The 24916-nt window shown below is 33.8% G+C and overlaps 1 protein-coding gene across 1 annotated transcript; it reads left to right on the top strand.

Annotated features, from left to right (window-relative positions):
- Positions 1-264: 264 nt before the first annotated feature.
- Positions 265-1437, top strand: LOC126890274 (putative uncharacterized protein DDB_G0282133). Its single transcript, XM_050659131.1, has one exon. It carries the CDS (start codon positions 265-267, stop codon positions 1435-1437), a length of 1173 nt encoding a protein of 390 aa, XP_050515088.1.
- The last annotated feature ends 23479 nt before the right edge of the window (positions 1438-24916 follow it).

Genomic DNA, 24916 nt, shown 5'->3' on the forward strand with positions numbered 1-24916 from the left:
GAAAAAGGAAAGAAAATGGAGACAAGACTCAACAAAAAACAAAAGGAAACAGAAGAACGTTATAGCGAGGAAGGAATAGAAAATGTAGACGAAGAAATTAGTATTACAGAAACAACAATCAAGGAGAGTACCACAGAAATGTCAACAATGGATAGGATATTACAAATGCTACAGATACAGGAAGAAAACAGTAGAAGACAAGCAGAAAAAATAAAAAAAAGTATAGATGAAAACAGTTAACGACAAGATCTAGGTTTTAAACAAATGGAGCAGAGACTAGAACAGCATAAAGAGGATGTACAAATGTATTTAAAACAGATGAAACATGAAGTAGAGCAGAAAACAAAGGAAATTAGCCAAAATTTAGAAAAACATACCAAGAAACTACAGAATTTGGAGAAACATGTAGAAGATAGAGACGAGGAAATAGAGGATAGATTTAAAAAATTGGATAAGAAACTATTGGAAGTAAAATCACAACATAATACTGGAGAAAGAAGACAAGTAATTATACACAATGGAGCAGAAAATAAGGTCCAATTTGGCGGGGATATAAAGAAACAGCACCCAGTCCCGTTTATTAGGATGCTTAAAAATAAAAAACAAGGATATGAAGAGTTTGAAGAGGCTAAGGATATGATAAGGACTCATTTTAAGGATGGAGCAGCATTATGGTTCGAGAGTAAGCAAAATGAGTTGCAAGATTGGGAAGAATTTGAAAGAAAATTTTTGAGATATTATTGGGGAAAAGAGAAACAGATGGTCGTGAATAGTGAACTACAAAATGGAAAATATGATGAGAAACTAGGAATATCCGAAGAGAAATATGCATTGCAAGTATACGCCAGTGGGCAATATTTAAATTATAATTATTCGGAAGAACAGCTAGTTGAATTGATAGCAAGACATTTTGACAATACAATGGAAGACTATGTCACCTTGCAAGGATATAGGGACATGGACAGTTTATGCCAGTTTTTAGTTGTAAGAGAGGCTCGAAGAAAAGAAAGAAGGACCGGTAGACAAACGGAAAACAATGGGAACAACCAAACAAACCGCACAAACAACTACAGACAGTCTCGTAATGAAAATCCTTACCGATACAATGGATATAGGGATAATGAGGGACAAAGATATACAAACAATTTTAATCAAAATAGATATGAACAGAATAGAAATGGATATCATCAAAATAGATTTCAAAACAGTGGGAGAAATTATAACAATCAACCATATCAGCCAAATGCAGGTCGGGAAAATTTTAATAGAGGAAACCAATATAACAACAACAATGGACAAGGAAGAGAACAGAACAGAGAAATAAACAGCCTAAGTTTCACCAGAGAAGGAGAAAATGAACAAGGACACCAAGAAATGGACAATGTGGAAGTAGAAATCAATAGAGCAGGGTCGTCTTTTCAGGAGGGCACTCACTAAAAACAGGGATAAAATTTAATTCAGGAATATATACTCACCCTAGGGAATTTATCACTTTAGCGGGAAAAAAGATTGAATACGTGCGTAATAATTTGGTTATGGTACAGGGGTATATTAAAAATAAAAAGGTTGATATACTTTTGGACACTGGTTCAGAGGTATCATTAGTTAATAAACAATTGATAAAGGATTTAGGACTAGATTCTCAAAGGTATAATATTTCTCGAATAAGGTTAGTGAGTGCTAATTCAAAAAAGATTTCGACTACGAATGAGGCTATTGTTTTGACATTGAGATTTAAAAATAAAGAATATTTGATTAATTGTTTTATAATTGAGGACATGAAGTATGATATTGTCATTGGAGTGGATGAATTGGATAAGTATGGAACGAAAATTAATTTTGCAAACAAATATATAAAATTTGGAGAGGACATAATGGAAGAAGGTTTAAAGGAAAAAGAAGATGAGCAGGAAGTCAGTACAGCGCCGAATAAGGTACGCACATCAATAACTGACAAGAAAGATGAAAATAAAGAGGTGCAAGAAGATGACACAGGAAATGAAGTAGATGTTTTGACAACACATTCTGAATATAAGAAAATGAGAAGTGTGGCATCGCAAACGATGGACACCGATGAAAGAAAAGAGGGGAAGAAGAGGAGGAGAAGAAATAGGAAAAAAAGAAGTGTGACGCCGATACAGGTGGACACAACTTTAGGACAAGAAGAGAAAGAAGAGGAAGAAGGAAATTTAGATGTCAGTACTGCGCCGCAAAAGGTGGGTACAAACATGACGGAAAAGGAAGTTGAAATATTGGATGAGGAAGAAGCTGTAGTTTTTGAAGAAGAAGAATCAGAGAAGGAAGAGAGAGAATTTGAGTTCAATATGTGTACAACGACAAGGAATTGCGAAAGTGAAGAAGAGACATCAATAGTTTGTGGAGAAGAAATGACGTCTGACTTAAAAAAATTACTGGCAAGACATACGGGATTAATCAATACAGAAAATAGAGCAGCGACAAAATACGAACACACGATTAAAATGAAAAACTTATCTAATTTCCGCTCGAAGACATATCCTATTCCATTTAAATATAGAAAAGATGTAGGTCAAGAAATAGATAACATGTTGAGGGATAAAATAATTGAAAGATGTGATTCACAATACATAAATCCAGTAGTCATTGTTAAAAAAAGTAATGGGGACATAAGGATTTGTTTAGATGCACGTAATTTGAATTCATGTACAGTGCCCCAATACGAGGCCCCGTTGAATATAGACTCAATTTTTGGTAGAATCACAGGATCTAGTTTTTTTACCAAATTGGACTTAAAACATAGTTTCTGGTTAATTCCTTTAGCAAATGAATGTAGGGATTACACTGCTTTTTCTATCGACGGAGTGGTATATAGGTTTAGGGTAGTGCCATTTGGTTTACAAAGTGCATGCGCGGCTTTGGTAAGGGCATTGCACACGATTTTAAATAAACACGGTGATTTTGTTTTACATTATATCGATGATTTGTTGATTTATTCTCATGATATGTCTAGCCATATGAATCACATAAAGATAGTTCTCAAAGAACTAGATGAAGCAGGTTTAAAATTAAACATAGGAAAATGCAAGTTCTTTCAAAAAGAGGTGATTTACTTAGGTTTCAAACTAGACAGGCAAGGCATAAGCCAAGACGAAGAGAGAGTCAAGATCATAAAAGAATACACACGTCCAACAAATTTAAAAACACTGAGAGGATTTTTGGGAATGATAAACTATTTTAAGAAGCTCATCCCAAACATCAGCCAAAAGGAACTGTCATTGATAGGTCTTTTGAAGAAAAATGAAAGATGGAAATGGGGCAAAGAGCAGGAAGAAGCATTTCAAAATCTTAAGACAGAATTTGCAAGTGGAAGTAAGATATACCATCCGATATACACAGCACCGTTTATTTTACGAACAGACGCTTCGATGAATAAGTTTGCAGGGGTGTTATCCCAAATACAAGAAGAAATAGAAGTTCCAATATGCTTTGTGTCCAGAGTAACAAAAACATACGAAAGACGATATAGTGCGACCGAGCTAGAATTTGCCAGTATTCTTTTCTGCGTGAATAAACTACGTTTTTACCTATTGGGATCAAAGTTCACCATAGAAACAGATCACGCTGCTCTCGTTAATATCATGAAGAATAGAGTAGTAAACAACAGAATACACCGCGGTATTTTATTACTACAAGAATATGATTTTGAATTCAAATATATCAAAGGAAAAGATAATATCATCGCCGATGCTCTCACCAGAGATGAATACTTCAATAAAGAAGAAAAAATGGAATTTCAGGTTGGAATGAACATTCTAAGAGACGACGACGGAATCTATTCATTAGAAGAGGTCATGAGAGACCAAGAGAATCTGGAAGAACAGGAAAAAAACAGAGCAATACAAGAAAATGGAATTTATATAAAAAGAACGGAGGAAAGAGAACTGTATATGATCACAAACGAACTGGCTAACAAAATATTGATTGATATACACCGAAACAATGGACACATTGGAAGTAGGAAAAGCTTTCTGGTATTCCGAGAAAATTATATTTGCAAAGGAGATCATAAGTTGGCAAAAGACATTGTGAAAAGATGCGAGGTTTGCCAAAAATATAAATCGAGGAACTTTAAAAATGAAAACATACCTAAGAATATAACATCTGGCCAAAAATTAGATCTTGTAGCCATCGATATGTTGAGCGAACTGATAAGAACTCCCCGTAGAAATAAGCACATTTTGGTGATGGTGGATATTTTTTCGAAATTTGTAAAATTATACCCTTGTCGAACAACAAAAGGAAATGAAATATTACGAAAAATAGACAATTTTTTAGAAGAAGTTGGGACACCCAGGAAAATACTGCTAGATAATGCTACGTATTTTAGAAACGATAGATTTACAGGTGAGCTACAACAAAGAGGAATAGACACTGTATTTACAAGCATCAGACATCCTCAGAGCAATCCATCGGAAAGATATATACAGGAAGTAACAAAGTTTTTACGAATTGCATCTAATGGACAACATACAGGATGGGATAGAAAGATGGAAGAAGTAGAAGAATACATAAACTCTATTCCAAACACAATAACCAAAGAATCTCCGATGTATGTGATGAAAGGAAGAATGCCACCTAGACCATGGGAAGAACCAACAGAAAGAGAATATGAAGATGTAATAAACAAAGTAACTACAAGATTAAGAAGAAGTGGAGAAAAATACATCCAAAGAAAGCAAAGACAACGGCGAAGAAGATCTGTTACATTTCAACAAGGTGATAAAGTAATGGTGAGAGCACTGAGAGTGTCCAATTTGAATAACGGTGTTTGTGCGAAATTGATGCCAGTATTTGAAGGTCCATACGTCGTGCAAACAGCAAATGGGGTAAATAGCTATAGGATAGGGTACATAGAGAATGGCAATATTAGGGGTATATTTAATATAAACGATATATACCGGTATTTTGAATAAAAAATTGTAGAAACATGTAAATAATTTAGATACTAAGTATAGAAATAGGAGATAGGATAAAAGCAAAAGGATTGAGTAATTTGGGTATAAAAGAATTTTTTTTTCTATCTAAAATTTTGTTCATACCCAAGGTCGGGGAAGTTGTCATAGATAAAGAAAAGCAGAGAGGAAAAAGAAGAAAATCTAATTATCTAATTGTATGCTAATTTTTATTACGTTAAAATAGTTATTTTCTAATATTTAATTTTTTTATTCACCCTGTAAAATAGATACCGATTTCAATTACCCAGTATTGTATTGTAAGATATAAGTTTTTCTTATTCATAATGTTAAAATAATTCTATGAATTTTGGACAAATGCGTTTATCATGTTAACAATGCAGTTACATTCAATAGACAGTGTTTCTAAGAACAATTAGCGGCAAAAGCGTTTGGAGGCGTTGATATGACGTAGTAAGGATATTTGTTTGGACGAATGGAACTGCAGGGACGAGATAGATTGAAGGATGTCAAAAAAAATGGGTTTTTCTTTTTGACAAGACAAGAACGAGAGGCGGTGTGTTTTAGAGAGCTGAAAGAGAAGGTACTGTTGAAGAATGAGTAACAAGTGTCGGTCTTCGTAAATTAAAAAGCCTTATAGGTGCCCGTATATAAAAAGCACAAAGTAAAAATGTTATTTTTGGAAGTCAAAAGAAAATTCAATGTCAAGTGAAAGCAGCTGTACTAAGGTATCCAAAATACATTGTTCTCTCCGTCAATAGTCTCTGTTTGCCACACTTTTGGTTTTCTTGGTTTCATCGACCTCTATGTGGAGACTCAAGTGAAATGGGACATAAACTTTTTCGTGATTTTTAAATTGACATAAACTTTCACAGAAACCTTTTCGTGATTTTTAAATTGACTTTTGTTTACTAGTTATAATTTAATTTGTATTCATACTGGGTAATTTTGATTTCAAAATAATTTGCGGTATTTTTCAGAATTGTTTTCATTATTTTGCACAAGCATTTCTAGATTCATAGATTGTCTGTTTTCACAGTTTATTCTATTATTAAACATTTGTGTTTGAATTATTTGGTATAATTAATTTTTCTTTAATATACGGTTATATTTTATTTTTTTTATTTTTATTTTTCCATGAGTTTTTTCTGAGTATTGGTTTTGCATTTCTGCGATTGGATGATGTAAAACCCTGAGATAAATTTATTAAATTGAGCTAGTCCAATCAAAGTAGATATCAATAAGTAGAATCAAAACAATATATATATATATATATATATATATACATCCCGCTATCATTATGTCATCTTTTCATGTTGCAGTCATTTGGCATCACTAAGAAATACTATCATTTTCGAATTTTAATTCGTGTATGTTTGTTGAGCGCATTTTTTAATGCCCTGTATCGTTCTCAGTTTTCTAAAATTTTGATTTTAAAAATTTAAATTATATACAAAAATTTTTACACTTCACAGCCATTTTGACTTCCACCACATAAAAATGTGTATTTGCAGTGTATTTGCCGTCAATCGATGTTGCCACGAGTTAAAAATATCGAGCGTTTGAGGCCAGGTAGAAAACGTATATTATGAACTATACAAAAGGTGGGTTCTTTACCTGTTCGGCTGGTAAGGGTCCAAATATTTTACGAGTTGAATTGTGTTTATTTTATTTCATCTGTTAAATTATAATTTTCTCATAACGACTTAAAATATTTGTTTGAAAAATTAATTTTGTGTGATTCCATTTCAAATCGCTCAATTTTGGAGCAAAAAAAAATTTGGACCTCCGATTTGTCTGAAAATTAGTATATAGCTTCTGCGGGACGTAAAAATAAGATATTTAAGGTCAAAAAATCTTCTTCTTTTTTTCTCAAAATGTTATTTTATTCGATTTTACAGTGATTTGGTGTTTATTTATACAAATTTCCATTTTATCTCGTAAAGTATCAATGGAAAACATAATATTTTAATAGAAAGGACTCAAAAATGTCATTATATGGCATTATAACAAGTTACTTTGATTCAAAACAAGCTTTTGATCAAATTTTATAGTGTAGAAAACGTTAAAATACCGTTTTTTTTACATTTTTCTCCATTCCCAAAATGCATCATAATCGATTTGGCTGAAAATTTGCCCACAGATAGACAAAACATAGGACTTTAACTGGTCATAAGGATTTGAATTATATTACAATACCCAAAAAGTTACATGCAATATTATAGTCAAAAATATAGGCGTCTACTGTAACTAAAATTAACTCGAAAATATCGACCTCACGACAAAAATTTTTAAAAAGAAATTGTAATAATTGTAAATACGATTTATTTGGAACAATTTCAGTTCCTTCCATTTTTGTCGAAAAGTTAAAAATGGCGGAGATATTGAGCAAAACAGGTTCTCCTTTAAAATCAAGATGGCCGCTAACGTAACGGAGGAATTCATTCGCGATTTTAAATTTAGGCTACTATTGACTCCCCTAAAGATCAGAAAAATAAATTTTTGTGCAGCTTGGCATTCAAGATCAAATGCTATCCCGACTGGACTAATATATACTTTTGAGTATGATATTACTGCATGTAACTTTTTTGGTATTGTAATATAATTCAAATCCTTCTAACCACTTAAAGTCCTATCTTTTAGCTATCTGCGGGCAAATTTTTAGCCAAATCGATGATGATGTATTTTGGGAATGGAGGAAAATGTAAAAAACGGTATTTTAGCGTTTTTTACACTATAAAATTTGATCAAAATCTTGTTTTGATTCAAAATAACTTGTTATAATGCCATATAATGACATTTTTGAGTCATTTCTATTAAAATATTATGTTTTTCATTGATACTTTACGACAGAAAATGCAAATTTGTTTAAATAAACACCAAATCACTGTAAAATCGCATAAAATAACATTTTGAGAAAAAAAGAAGAAAAATATTTTTTGACCTTAAATATCTTCTTTTTACATCCCGTAGAAGCTATATACCAATTTTCAGACAAATCGGAGATCCAAATTTTTTTGCCTGAGTGATTTGACATGGAATGTACCTTTTACATTTTCATTTAATTTACTTACGGTTTTTGTTTAGAATTTTGAAGAAACGCTTGGTTTGACATAAAATTTGGGACACGCATAGCTAATATGTTAAAGAAAAAAAGTGATATTGTGCCGATATGTGCTTTTGATCTGGAGGTGAGTTTCGTCCGTTATCGGGGATGAAAACAAATACGTTCAAATAAGTCCGGAATTGGATAAACTGACTAATTCTAAGCAACTTCTATTTTATAGAGTTTTTCACTAAGTCAATACTTTTAGAGATATTTGCGAGTGAATATGTTCATTTTTCAACAAAAAAAAACACGTTTTTAGACGGTTTTTCGCAAATAACTCAAAAAGTAGGTACCTACTTTATTGAAAAAAAAAATAGCAAATAGCAAATATAGCTCATAGAAAAGTGAAAAAATGGTATATGTGTCAGGTCTGTAGACCCAGTAGAAGCAGAATTATTGCTAAGCTTTGTTTTAAAACCAAGAGGAGTAGGTAAACTAACCCTAATAGCACACGACGTCCTCTGGACGTCCAAAATAGGTCCATTTTTGGTCCTAACGTCCATGGACTATAAATGGACGTTCTTTGGACGTCCGGCGTTGGACGTCCTTCGGTGGACTAAATATGTACGTCCTTCGGACGTCCGACGTTGGACGTCCTTCGGTGGACTAAATATGTACGTCCTTCGGACGTCCGATGTTGGACGTTCTTCGGGTGGAATAAATATGAACGTCCTTTGGACGTCCGTACTGGACGAAATACGGAAGTTTGCTGATCGTCCATATTCGACATATTATACGAATTACGGGATAAAATAGCAAAATAATTCAATAAAATATTAACTTAATTATGTTAATAAAATAGTTTACATCGAAAAGATAATTATATTTAATTCAAAATTGCACAGTTTAATATTCTAAACATGTTTTTGTTTTTTTTTTTGTAAAGTGTGAAAATCTTATTTGTAAATTATTTGTTACAATGTTTTATTATTCTAATTACCAAGATGACATAAGTTTGCTAATTAATTCTAGTAAGCAAAAATATAATTTTTATCAATGTATCTGTACTAAAAATGAATCTTAAGAGCATCTTTTTGAGGTTGAATATACGTGGCCGTGCCCAAAATAGGTCCAGTCTTAGTCCTAATGTCTATGGAATATAAATGGATGTCCTTTGGACGTCCGACGTTGGACGTACTTCGGGTGGAATAAATATGAATACGGTGGACTAAATATATACGTCCTTCGGACTTCCGATGGTGGACGTCCGATGGTGGAATAAATACGAACGTCCTTTGGACGTCCGTACTGGACGAAATACGGACTTTTTGTGGACGTCTGAAAATCACCCCCACTACTTGGTTCCTCTGTTCACAAAACTATAACGATAGGCGATAGATTTTCGATTCACCCACCGATATCAGTTCGAAGTTGGAGAGTTGATCTCTCAGTCGTTGTCGTCGTTAGGGCTCCCGCGTAGAGTTTTATTCATTAACCACTGATTTTCATAATGTAAGAAATTATATTATATATGAATTAAAGTATAATATACTTATACATATACTATATATTACGTAAAACTATGAAGACGCTGTTTCACAACATAACACAGAGTCCGACCGCCTCATCGGGCCATTTAGAGCATCAATGCATAAGCCCATCCAATGGATTATTATGTGCCCCTTTGACATAGGCGCACAACATTTTAATCTACCACCCTGAGGATTCCTGCTCCTGGAGTTTTTCTGAAGTGCCGAAACAGTCTATGTTCCTGATTCCTCGATCAGATGAGGAGTTTTCGGAGCCATCAACCCCAGACAGCTACTGGAGCTCCACGTTGCAGCCAGTCACTTCTTGGTAAGTGAACGCCAAAGAGGAAGCATTCAGACTCTGCTGCTACCACCGTCTGGACATAGCCTATCGATCCCTGATGGCCTAGAGGACAAACTCACCGAGAATGATGGAAAAAACCACCAGCCAGGACAACTGGTATCCAAACATTGGTATTATTTACGTTTTTTATTACATTTGCATATTTTTTCATGCTCTTTGATATATATTTCTTATTCTTTCTGGTATATTTTTCATACATTTTTCAATCTTATGGGTGTTTGGTAAAAATAGGCCATAGCTTAACCTTGGATTACTGAGCTTAAAATAGGTCGATTTAAGCTAACTTACTTTAGTACGAAAGATGATAATAACCGAAATACAGGGTGTCAAATTTAAACTTTTATTTTATTCTTGATTATTTCCTGGGCAATACATCAATTTTGGTGTTGAATTTAGATTTCTTGTCCCAAAAAAACCCCGCTTACCAAATTTCGTGATATTATCCCATGTTTGTTAGGAAATATTCAAGAATAAATAAAATAAAAGTTTAAATTTGACACCTTGTATTTCGGTTATTATCAACTTTAGTACTAACGTAAGTTAACTTAAATCGACCTATTTTACCCTCCGAAATCTAAGGTTAATCTATGGCCTATTCTTTACCGAACACTCTGTATAAGTACATATTTGTATTCTAGCCAATCTTTTTGATTTTCTATAAAGTATAGACTTCCTTGAATTTTGAATTACAATTGTTAAAGGAAAGTTTCGCTACCGCGGTCGCCTTTTGTTCGTCTTAATATTACCTCTACCCATAAAGTTCTTTTGTCAAACAGATTGGGTTGGTTATTGTACCTAGTAAGCAAAAAGTATTTATCTCAGTATTTTATAATCTATTTATAATATTGAATTATCTAAAGACAGAAAGCGAAGGCGGATGAAAAAAAATTAGACAAAAGTTGAATGATTATTATAATATTATAATATAATCTTACACTATACAGTGAGCACGTAAAGGTTGAAATAAATTCATTTTCTCGAGAATGGACGATTTTGGAAAAAAATCCTGAAACATGTCAATTTTTATTTTTAAATTACGACTTTTTGGCATATATATTATACTAGTGACGTCACCCATCTGGGCGTGATGACGTCATCGATTAATTTTTTAAATGAAAATAGGGATCGTATAATAGCTCATTTGAAAGGTAATTCAATTCTCTATTCAGTAATATAAACATTAACATAATTATCTATACAGGGTGTCCAAAAAAAATTTTTTTGAATTAATTTAATTGACATAAAAAGAAGAATGTGCGTAATTTATTTAATTCAAAATACATTTTACTGCTATCAGAAGACAACAAAAAATGTTTATTTGGCAAATAAATATTGTTTTTTGCTTAAATTCAATATTAAAGCAGCCACCCACCAGCCTCGTGACAGTTTGAATATTTAATTTAAGCGAAAAGCCATGAATATTTTTCAAATAAACATTTTTTTGTTTTCTGAGAGCAGTAAAATGTATTTTGAATTAAATAAATTACATACATTCTTCTTTCCATGTCAATTAATTTAATCAAAAAAAAAATTTTTGGACACCCTGTATAAATAATTATGTTAATGTTTATATTACTGAATAGAGAATTGAATTACCTTTCAAATAAGCTATCACACGACTCCTATTCTCATTTAAAAAAATCATCGATGACGTCATAACGCCCAGATGGGTGACGTCACTTGTATGATATATATGCCAAAAAGTCGTAATTTAAAAACAAAAATTGACCTGTTTCGGGATTTTTCTCCAAAATCCTCCATTCTCAAAAAAAAAAATGAATTTATTCCAACCTTTACGTGCTCTCTGTATAATAAGTATACATAGATAGAATATCTTCTTTTTAAGAAATTATCCATTATCTCCAAATGAGCAAGGTGTCGATTTGAAATAATATGTATATGTATAATATAGAGCCCATTACGCACCACCTTAAAAATTGAGCATTTTTGATGTCTCGAATTTCCTAAACCAGTTGTCCCATCTAAGTGATTTTTTTTATAATATTATAGCCTAGGCTATAGGTTACCTCCTTAAGCTTGTCATGCACGGGGAGCTATATACTGTAATATATATTATATCACATCGCTCTCTATAGTAATGAGTGAGCCTGCACACACGGAACCATTAGTTGTCTCCAGGCTCACTCATTTCTATAGGGAGTGATATGATATAATATACATAATATATTACAGTACAGCTCCCCGTTCATGACAAGCTTAAGGAGGTGACCTGTAGCCTAGGCTATAATATTATAAAAAAAATCACTGAGATTGGACAACAGGTTTAGGAAATTCGAGACATCAAAAATGCATCATTTTAAGGTGGTGCGTTAATTTCTTGGAGAAGTGTAATTGTAATTTAATGTAAATAATGTAATATCCAATAATTGTAATTTAATATAAGATGTAATATAAGTTCCTTAAAAAATGTATTTTTTATTTCCCACAATACATTCTCCACAGGTCTAAATATCGTCGCTAGACGTCCACCGAACGTCCTCTCAGGACGTTAGATGGACGTTCGGCAGCACGACATTGGACCAAACTGGGACGTCCTATGAAGGTCCAATTGACGTCCACCGAACGTCCCCTCGGACTTTAGGTGGACGTCCATTGGACGTTAGATGGACGTCCATTGGACGTTTGGCAACGAGGCATTTGGACCAAACTAGGACGTCCTGTTAAGGTCCAATTTACGTCCCCTAGGACGTCCGATTAAGGTCCAATTTACGTCCGATTAAGGTCCAATTTACGTTCGATTAACGTCCAATTTACGTCCGATTAAGGTCCAATTTAGGTCCCCTCGGACGTTAGGTGGACGTCCATTGGACATTTGGCAATGTGGCTTTGGACCAAACTAGGACGTCCTGTTAAGGTCCAATTTACGTCCCCTAGGACGTCCGATTAAGGTCCAATTTACGTCCGATTAAAGTCCAATTTACGTCCCCTCGGACCTTAGATGGACGTCCAATGGACGTTCGGTAGCGCGACATTTTGACCAAAATAGGACGTATAAAGGACGTTCCTCGGACGTAAACGGACGTCCTTAAAGTCCGTAAAGGACGTCCTATGGACGTCCATTGGACGTCCTTGTGCTATTAGGGTAAAAAGACAGATTCACACCCAAGGAAGTCACTAGAAATATCTTCAGATACATCTTCTTTTTTGGTTGATCATATCGGCCTTTGACGGTAATATTGACTAAAAATCTAAAAATAAAGGGAATAACGCAGAAAATGCAAAAATCGCTGATAAAATAAATAAACTAACCTATGAAATGCCAATAGTGTTAAAATTTTATAAATGTCATTATTGTCAAAATTTGATATGAGTAAAATTGCCTGAGGTTGTACCAATTACAAACAAGGTTTACGGCGCGGGAAATTTGAATTACTCCTCTTGGTTTAAAAACAGACTATAGTGAAAAATAAGCTCTTATATGTCAAATTCCAAATCGAATATTTTAACGTGAAATAAAAAAAATGAAACACTTTTCTGGGAAAACTTATTACAACTTTTTTAAAGTGTTTAAGAAAACGTTTATTTTTATTTTTTTTTAAAGTTTCTAGCAGCAAGAGTAAGCAAGTTACGCTCAAAATACAGTTGTTCCTTATTTTTTGGTTAAAAATATCGTAAAAATCTCCCTCTAATTAACAGCCCAAATGGAATTAATCGTTACCACTTCACAAGTAACTTTATGTATTGTTTGTGTTTGTAAGTTTCATCAGTTCAAAGTGCTTATTTGTGAAAAAATTTGGTTTTAAAGTAAATTTTAAATCTTTAATTTTGAAAAAAAAGACTTTTTTCAAAATAACTTTAAAATTATTAGTGATACCAAATATCTTAAAGAGTAAAAAATGTAGGTTTTGCTTTTTTAAATATTTGGGATTTTTTGATTTTCTGGAAGACAAAACTTGGTTAAGATATGGCTGTTTAAAATTTGCATATACATACTCGTGACTAGTGATTCGTTCGAGCCCTTTCAACAAAACCCCTTTCAAAAATAAGCATTTTTAACCAATGCAACTTACAGATCATATACAGGGTGTCCCCGAAAATAGTGCGTTCCTTAAAGGTATAGATAAAAAGCACAATGTAGAGCAAAAAATTCTTATAATATTTTCAGCCGTTTAAAACTTTTATAGAACAAAATTTGCTTAGAATTAAAATTAGTCAGCTTATCCACTCCCGGACTTATTTTGAACGTATGTTTTTTCACCCCCAAGAAGGGGTGAAAGTCACATCCAGGACAAGAGAACATATCGGCATAATCTCATTTTTTTCTTTGGCATTTTAGCTACGTGTGTGCCAAATTTCATGTCAATCCAAGCGGTTCTTTAAAATCTGGAGGTTTTGCGATATTTTACCGTGAGTGAATGGAATGATTGCCGTTGTCACTTTTAGATAAGAAGTCATTATCACAATAACATAGTCAGGTTAACTGAATTATATAATTATTGTTTTTATTATTAAATGTGAAAACCTAGAATTATCCATGTCTGTCCGTCAATAAACACAACTCCTCTGTTAGTAGGACAGAAAGAATGACAAATAAGGTGTCAAATGAAAGCCTATAACCAAAATATGATATTACATGTGAGAAGTTTGACCTCGGACTGGCGGTTCCAGAGTTGCAACCGAAAGTACTGTTTTAAATTCGTCGAAATAGTACATACTATTATTCAACGCGACTAAGAAAGACCAGAACAAATACATACTTCCGGTTTCATGCCTGTCTGTTCGTCCATGTCTGTCGGTGAACAAAATTCATCCGTCATATCAACTGACAAAAAGTTACACGAAGAGTTCAAATATCGACTGCCGGTTCAACTTCCGGTCACTTTGGGTGAAAAATTAGAACTTACGATGTCCAATTGCTTGTTACAATTTTTTTATAAGTGTTCTACTCTATCTATTCTGACTTTTTCTATAACTTACTTAGATCACATATAATTTAATACAGTTTTGATGTCAGGGGCTTCAAAATTTATGTGGTGAGTTCCGGTATGTGATGAATGAAAAACGACTCCATAAGCAGAAGAAAAAAGTGTTCTTTAAAGTGTTCTCAAGACCTAAGACAATACATCGACTCACAAGAGCGTTGTCACAGTAGCAAAAATTCGAGTTGGGGTTCGAATTACTTTCTCATGCGGCTTAGTCTCCTGACTTGGCCCCCTCCGATTATTAAGTGTTCCCAAATCTGAAGAAATGACTCGTAAATAAAAAAATCAGCTGAGATAATTGAAGAAAAAAATAACTATTTTTCAGAGCTTTTTCAATGATATTTTTCAATGTTGATTCTTTGAGAAAATATAAATAATCCGACTGTTGTTATCTGCATTTCGGTCTTTTGTATTGGTAAAAATCTAAGTAGGAATAAAAGTCGGCTAATTCTTATTTTCTAAACATATAAATTAGTCAAACATGACAATCAGTGCTCATTCCGTCAATTTTTATTAAGAACATGGTCTATCAAAAAAGTTTTCATAGTAACATAAAGTTACTTAAAGTATAAATAATATATAATATATAATATAAATAATATATAATTATATATATAATATATATATAAATAATATATAATACGTCCCTAAAATGGGACGCCCTAAAACAATTTTGAGTGATCGAGTCAAAGAATTTGCAACAGATGACCTATATCTGTGTGACACAAGACACAATTGCTACACAGTGCAGTTTTCCGTCATTTGCTAAAGCAGCATTACAGAGCATTTGGAGTCCAACGAACAGCGTAGACGCAGAACGATTCTTCAGCACATATAATATTGAAGTGACAGATCGAAGAACAGCTCTTAAAGAGTCGAATGTCGAAATTACAACGATGTTAGCTTTTAATTAATGTTTTCTGTTGTTTTACTCGTAGTTAAAAATAAATGCGAAATTTTGTAATTATAAAAAAAGTAAATGCGAAATTCATGTTTTTGTTTGCGAAAATTCCGTACCCCTAATTATAATTAGTTATAAAATAGCTTCAATGGGGAAAAGCTGTAAGCTTAGACCAAACACCAGTAGGGGGCATCCAATTAATTGAGGAAAAAAATTAAATGTATAACAATATTCACTTCATTTACTGAAAAGGCATTGTCCCGCAAGAATGGTTGAAATCACAATTAATAGCCCTACAAAAAGACAAGCGCTTAAAAGTGATAAGACCATTGAACAATAAGCATGTAAGCTACCTTTTAAACACATTCTCAAAAATTATCCATAACACAAGGATTGTTAGGAAATTCTTTAATAGACTTCAGGCAACAAATTCTCCTGATCATGTTTAAAAAACGTACGGAATGTACTAAATAAAAAAATATATTTTTATCATTTAAAAATGTATGCCCTTATACTATAACATAATTCTAACGTTGAATATATAACGCTTTCCTGTGGAGTATACAAAGGATGGTCTTGTTTTTCCCGCACGCTGCCTTGTTTAGTTTTCTTTGTCGTTTAATTCGTTAAATTCTATCCTCTTATGTCACGGCTTCAGGAAGCAGTGGATATATGCAGTGAACGGGAGGCCTATGTCGAACAGTGACCGAACGGAGCCTTTTCGCGTTTATCATGTAGAGAAGTCACTTGTCAAAAACTGGACATATGTAATCGTATTCAATTTGTTAAATACTGTCACATAATATGTCATGCACCTCTGTGCGTTAATCCATTTTATTTCTACAATTTTAAGGTGCTATTACATGCCGCCATTATGATTTGTCTACAGTCGCATTCTGCCCGTTAAATCCCATCGTTTGAGGCGCTGTACGTCACGATTGGATCAATTGTAGCGAAGCTGCATGACTAAGGCCCTTTTAACATGTTGCTGTATTTGATTTTTCTGTGCCATTTTATATTATTTGTCAAATACTATTATTTGAGGTGCTGTACATCACGATTGGACCAATAGGACCGTAGATACAAGACTAAGGCCCTTTTGACATGCTGCTGTATTTGATTTTTCTATGTCATTGTATTCTATTTGACAAATCCAGTTATTTGAGGAGCTGTACTCCACGATTGGACCAATAGGAGCGAAGATACGTAAATAAGGCCCTTTTAGCATGTTGCTGTAATTGATTATTCTGTGCCATTGTATTCTGTTCGTTTAACCCTATCATTTGAGTTGCTGTATGTCACGATTGGACCAATAGGACCGAAGATACATAACAAAGGCCCTTTTGACTTGTTGCTGTACTTGATTTGTTTGTGTCAAATTTGATTCTGTTTATGAAGTCCTATTATTTAAGATGCTGTACGTCACGATTGGACTAACAGGACCGAAGATACATAACTAAGGCCTTTTTGACATGCTGCTGTGTTTTGATTTTTCTGTGTCATTGTCTTCTATGATGCCTAAGGCATGTCTATGATATGCGTTATTTTTAAACATAACAAGTAATTGGACTTCGTAAGTCCTAGGTTTTCACCCAAAGTAATCGAAAGTAGAACTGGAAGACGATATTTGAATTTTACGTGTAACTTTGCGTGGATTGATATACGAATTTACTAATTTTGAGTCATTTTTACTAAACTTTGACATTTGTCACCTCATTTGTAATTCTACCCGGTATAATGGCGGAGGAGTTATATTGGCGGTCGTACGAACCGACAGAAAGATTGCCTAGGTCAAATATCTCACCTTTAGTACCATCCTTGGATTATAAGCTTTCATTTGACACCTCATTTGTCATTCTACCTGGTATAATGATCGAGGAGTTATATTCGCGGTCGGACAGACCGACGGACAGACCGCCAAGGTCAAATATCTCACCTTTAGTACCATCCTTGGATTATCAGCTTTCATTTGACACCTTATTTGTCATTCTACCTGGTATAATGACGGAGGAGTTATATTCCCGGTCGTACGGACCGACGGAAGGACAGCCTGGGTCAAATATCTCACCTTTAGTACCATCGTTGGATTATAATCTTTTATTTGACACCTCATTTATCATTCAAGCTGGTATAATAAAGGAGGAGTTATATTCGCGGTCGGAGGGGCCGACGCACAGACCGCCTAAGTCAAATATGTCACCTTTAGTACCATCCTTGGATTATAAGCTTTCATTTGACACCTCATTTGTAATTCTACCTGGTATAATGATCGATGAGTTATACTCGCGGTCGGACAGACCGCCAAGGTCAAATATCTCACCTTTAGTACCATCCTTGGATTATCAGCTTTCATGTGACACCTCATTTGTCATTCTACCTGGTATAATGACGGATAAGTTATATTCGCGGTCGTACGGACCGACGGAAAGACAGCGTAGGTCAAATATCTCACCTTTAGTACCATCCTTGGATTATAATCTTTTATTTGACACCTCATTTATCATTCAAGCTGGTATAATAATGGAGGAGTTATATTCGCGGTCGGAGGGGCCGACGCACAGACCGCCTAAGTAAAATATGTCACCTTTAGTACCATCCTTGAATTATAAGCTTTCATTTGACACCTCATTTGTCAGTCTACCTGGTATAATGATCGAGGAGTTATATTCGCGGTCGCACAGACCGACGGAAAGACAGCCTAGGTCAAATATCTCACCTTTAGTACCATCCTTGGATTATAGTCTTTTATTTAACACCTCATTTATCATTCAAGCTGATATAATAATGGAGGAGTTATATTCGCGGTCGGAGGGGCCGACGCACAGACCGCCTAAGTAAAATATGTCACCTTTATTACCATCCTTGAATTATAAGCTTTCATTTGACACCTCATTTGTCATTCTACCTGGTATAATGACGGAGGAGTTATATTCCCGGTCGTACGGACCGACGGACAGACCGCCTAGGTCAAATATCTCACCTTAAGTACCATCCTTGGATCATAAGCTTTCATCCGACACCTCATTTATCATTCAAGCTGGTATAATGATGGAGGAGTTATATTCGCGGTCGGACAGACCGCCAAGGTCAAATATCTCACCTCTAGTACCATCCTTGGATTATCAGCTTTCATTTGACACCTCATTTGTCATTCTACCTGGTATAATGACAAAGAAGTTATATTCGCGGTCGTACGGACCGAAGGAAAGACAGCCTAGGTCAAATATCTCACCTTTAGTACCATCCTTGGATCATAAGCTTTCATCTGACACCTCATTTATCATTCAAGCTGGTATAATGATGGAGGAGTTATATTCGCGGTCGTACGAACCGACGGAAAGACAGCCTAGGTCAAATATCTCACCTTTAGTACCATCCTTGGATTATAAGCTTTCATTTGACACCTCATTTGTCATTCTACCTGGTATAATGATCGAGGATTTATATTCGCGGTCGGACAGACCGACGGACAGACAGCCAAGGTCAAATATCTCACCTTTAGTACCATCCTTGGATTATCAGCTTTCATTTGACACCTCATTTGTCATTCTACCTGGTATAATGACGGAGGAGTTATATTCCCGGTCGTACGGACCGACGGAAGGACAGCTTGGGTCAAATATCTCACCTTTAGTACCATCGTTGGATTATCAGCTTTCATTTGACACCTCATTTGTCATTCTATCTGGTATAATGACGGAGAAGTTATATTCGCGGTCGTACGGACCGACGGAAAGACAGCATAGGTCAAATATCTCACCTTTAGTACCATCCTTGGATTATAATCTTTTATTTGACACCTCATTTATCATTCAAGCTGGTAGTTATATTCGCGGTCGGAGGGGCCGACGCACAGACCGCGTAAGTCAAATATGTCAACTTTAGTACCATCCTTGGATTATAAGCTTTCATTTGACACCTCATTTGTCATTCTACCTGGTATAATGACGGAGGAGTTATATTCGCGGTCGTACGGACCGACGGAAAAACAGCCTAGGTCAAATATCTCACCTTTAGTACCATCCTTGGATTATAAGCTTTCATTTGACACCTCATTTGTCATTCTACCTGGTATAATGATGGAGGAATTATATTCGCGGTCGGACAGACCGACAAACAGACCGCCAAGGTCAAATATCTCACCTTTAGTACCATCCTTGGATTATAAGCTTTCATTTGACACCTCATTTGTCATTCTACCTGGTATAATGATGGAGGAATTATATTCGCGGTCGGGCAGACCGACAAACAGACCGCCAAGGTCAAATATCTCATCTTTAGTACCATCCTTGGATTATCAGCTTTCAGTTGACACCTCATTTGTCATTCTATCTGGTATGTTGACGGAGGAGTTGTGATTACAGACAGACGGACGGACAGACGGACGTGGATAATACAAAGTTTTCACATTTTTTCAAAATTGGGTGAAAACAACATGATGCCAGAATGATTTGTTGATGAAAATAATATATACATTTTCAAATTGCCTATTTTTCGGTGTGGATAATATTATATTCAACAGTGATGCCAAATTTCTGATGCCAAAATGATTGATAATGAAAGTGGGATATACGTTTTCATGTATATAGCGGCAGCGACAAAACGGTAAAACACTGAACTAAATGTATATAATATTTTCACTGTACCATCATTTTGGACTCAAACATTTTATGGAATAAACTTATGTAACTTAGTAAGGGATAAACAAAGAAAGCTGATATATTAAAGTAACATCAAGAAATCAAATCTCTAACTACCGAGTTGATTAGACTTCTGGTAACAAGTGCAGAAAAAAAGTTATTAAGGTAGTGTAAAGTGGCATCGATATACAGATGCCACTTTGCAAGACGATGCCAAATCGATGGTAAATGCATAATGTATCGATGCCAAATTGATAGTAGGATGTATATATATATATATATATATATATATATTTATCCGGCCCACGTTTTCAGTCCCGCTATATTATTCAGGCTACCTAAGACCCACTTAATCCAAATGATTTAGGTGTGTATATAAACAGGAAATAAGCAGTTCGAAAATATAACTTCTTAGGCATGCTTAGAGGGGAAAACATTTCTTTTTACATAAAAAGTTGCATACCGAATAACAGTTTTTAAACCCAATTCATTTTACCACCTTCTCGAGCCCAGATATACTACTTGATAATATCCGACCATCGTAACCAAACCCAGCGGTGTTGCCAGACAATCGGGATTCGTGGCGTTGGTCGAAAATGTTATACCATATACCAATCCCTACGTGGTCAAAATTATTGGATTTTTAGAAGTTAATAAATTTGTCTCCATAAAGTATCATGACCTTGGGATTCATTATTTTCTATACTTAAATTATACAAAGTAGTCCAGTCGGGTTAGACGAATAAAAGGCCTATAACCTTGCATGCCGAGCTGCCCCAAATTTTATTTTTCTAATCTTTAGGAAGGGTCAATAGTAGTGTAAATTTAAAATCTCGACTGAATTCCGCCGTTGAGTAGCCGCCATCTTGATTTTAAACGAGGACGGTTTTTGCTCAATATCTCCTCCATTTTCAACTTCTCGACAAAAAGTGTAAGAACTGAAATGGTTGAAAATTCGATTTTCTATAATTTCTTCTATTATATTTTTTTTTCGTGCTGTCGATATTTTCCGAGTTATGGGGGAAAATAATGAGAGTTAGAACATAATTATTGAATTACATATTTCGTTTATTATTAGATTTACGACAAAAATGTACCGATAAAAAATAAAGAGAATTACATTTTATGCAATTTTAATTTCTTTCACCTTTTTGCTAAAATCAATATTTAAGGTAGTACATAGTCGGTTAAGGCGCGAGCGTAAGACCTGATTCATTTTATAGCAATGGTTTTTGTTCAGCATCTACGCCACTTTTAACTTTTCGATAACAACGGCCTGAACTAAAATTGCTCCACATATGATTTCCTACAATTTCTTATTAATAATTTTTTTGGTACGGTTGATATTTTTGGAGTTAAGCGGGAAAATAGTAAAAAGGGGTGGGAGGCATAATTATCCCAAGTTTTATAATTTTATCATTTAGGGAAGGTCAATGGTAGTGTAAATTTAAAATTGCTACTGAATTCCGCCATTGCGTTAGCCGCCATATTGATTTTAAAGGAGAAGCGTTGTTGCTTAATATCTCCGCCATTTTCAACTTTTTGAAAAAATGGTAGGAATAGAATTGTTGGAAATGCAATCTCCTACAATTTATTTTGCACATTTTTTTTATGCGATCACTATTTTTCGAGTTAAGGGGTAAAATAGTGAAAGCGGAGATGAAGCATAATTATTGAATAATTGTCTCGTGTATCATTAATTTAAGGACATGATTGTACGTAAACAAAAATAAAGAGAATTGTATTTTATACAGTTTTTGAAACTTCTATTAAGTTTTTTGTCAACTAAATATATTTTTGTTCTAACATTTCTTTTTTAATTTTGGACCCTGTTTGGAAAATTTCCCCACCCCTCCCCCTTCGTAGGTTCTCTGGTCTCTCTAGCCAGAGAACGAGCCTTCGTAGGTTCTCTGGTTCTCTCGAAAAATTGTAGTAACTCGCTATTTTAACAAATTCAGTCCTTACAATTTTTGTCGAAAAGTTGAAAATGGCGGAGATATGGAACAAAAACATTTGCTATAAAACCAATCAGGTCTTACTCTCGCGCCTTTACCGCATACGTACTACGTTAAATATTGATTTTATGAAAAAAATGGATCAAATTAAAATTGTATAAAAAATTCACTTTTATTTTCGTATAGGTACATGTTTGTCGTAAAACTAATAATAAACAAAATAATTCGATAATTATGCTCCAACTCACTATTTTCTCCCATAACTCGGAAAATATCGACTGCACGAAAAAAATTAAAATAAAATAAATTATCAAAAATCGAATTTTCAACAATTTTAGTACTTACACGTTTTGTCGAAAAGTTGAAAGTGGCGGAGATACCTTTTTTAATATTCGTTTAAAATCAAGATGGCGGCTAACGCTACAGCGGAATTCAGTCGAGATTTTAAATTTACACTACTATGAACCCTCCTTAAAGATTAGAAAAATTTAATTTGGGACAGCTTGGCATGCAAGGTCGACTGCTATCCCGACTGGGCCCAAGGTAGGTATAGTTTTTCTACTACAAAAGCAAGGTTATGTAGGTCAAAATTATTGACGTCAGAGCAGTGACAAATCATTAGAATGTGACTTTTCGTCATGACCACGTTAATGCCATTACCTGTCAGATATTTTCTTTGTTTTTGTTTACTGTACAAATAATATCTCTAATTCTTTTTTCCTATTAATGATGTCAATCGGTTTTCATTTCTTGCCGAAATATTTGTAATGTTAATTAAATCAACTTTAAAATTGACATTTCTTTAGCTGATCGAACTGACCGATCTTGCAAGAGTGTCAAAATGGTATTATAATAGGGCTTTTCATTCATAGTCATTTGTTTCGAGCCTCTGTCATATGTTGTATAATCCGGGTATATTAATATTATACACAGATTATATAACATATGACGGAAGATCGAAACAAATGACAATCGATGAAAAGCCCTATAATAAAAACGTAATCGCGAATACATTGAGAATTTTAGATTTTATGTATTTTAAAAAACATATTTTATTATTAATCATATAAATTTTATGAAACATTGCTTTAAGTTAAATACTCCAGAAAATAATAATTTTATTTAAATATATCAGACAATAGTGCATTGTAACTCTGTAATCGTACTGATGTAACAGTTCTGTGTTGCTACATTTTTACTTCATTTCGTACACAATTTGATCCAAAATATAGCTTTACACTGTAGGTACTGTTTTTATAAATATCTACATATTAAAATACCTTAATTTAAAAACTATTGCAATTATTTTTGTGTACGTGTACCTATACTATTGTGTTTGTGTTCGTATTGAGAAACATTGCGCAAAATAAAAGGATTCCCTTTTACCATTAACTGCAGAGATGTAAGTTAAATAATTTAGATTTCTCAGATTAGCTTTATTAGAAATAAGTTTATTATTAGATTTAAAGATCTGAAAGTTTTCTTATGAATTTTAGCGTTTCCAGTACTTAGTTTTAAAAATATTAAATAATCTATTTTAATGATTATACCTACACTGTGGTAATATTGTTGGTAAATAATATATTTCGGCAAGTAATGAAAAACAAATTGACATCATTAATTTGAATAAATAACCATAGATATAATTTTTATAGTAAAGAAAAAAATCTGACAAGTAATGACATAAACGTGGCCATGATGAAAAGTTACATTCTAATGTTTGACGGTGCTGTTACGTCAGAAATTTTGACCTACGTAATCTTGCTTTTGTAGTAAAAAGACTATATATAAAATTTCGCTGATTTAAATTAACGAACTATCAAAAATAACAGTATATTATTTAAAAAATGAACAAGTTTCGTTCGTCGAAAGTAAATGCAATTCTTTATGATATCCACAAATGTCGCCTGCTTAATCGCAAAATAGATTATGTTACCCTTTATGTAAGCTCTCTTTTACAAATAAATTTAAACTCATATACGTTTGAAGTCTAATTTTTACTTTTAATTTTTTAGTTAACAACAATTTTAGTTTTTTTTTATTAAACGACAATATTGCATGTTTGTGAATGTGTTTTGAGTATCTCAAAGAAAAATCTGTAAAAATTACTTTTACAATATTTCATGTTTTTTTCAATTTTCTGAAATAAAATATCGCATTTTGGATAAACAAAACTTTGTTTTCTTTTTGGGGAATAATTCAACACAAATCTATCATTGTTACCAGCACGAAAAAACGGTAGTTAGTAGGCAGTTTTAGCATGTAGGGTCTGTATCAGAACTGTAGATATATACCCAATCAACGTATATTTAAAAGCCTCATAACCCTTAAAACTTGTTATAATTTTAAATCAAATAAGTTTTAGGTCGTTTTAGTGTATCGGGACTGTATGAGCCCTGTGAATATATATTCTTGGTTTATTTATACACCATACGGTGTTGCCAGGTGTAGGGCTTCTAGGCGTATGTTAACTATGCGAAATATATACAGCTAGTTGAGCGCGATCGAAGCGCGCTCGAATCTGCCGAACGGTGAACTAAATCTGTATATAATATGATGTATTACCGATTTTTCAAGCCCAGC

Source organism: Diabrotica virgifera, chromosome 8 (assembly GCF_917563875.1).
Source record: "Diabrotica virgifera virgifera chromosome 8, PGI_DIABVI_V3a".
NCBI lineage: Eukaryota > Metazoa > Arthropoda > Insecta > Coleoptera > Chrysomelidae > Diabrotica > Diabrotica virgifera.

Excerpts from the sequence above, each read along its gene's own strand:
- LOC126890274 (XM_050659131.1), top strand. The coding sequence starts at position 265 with ATGGAGCAGAGACTAGAACAGCATAAAGAGGATGTACAAATGTATTTA.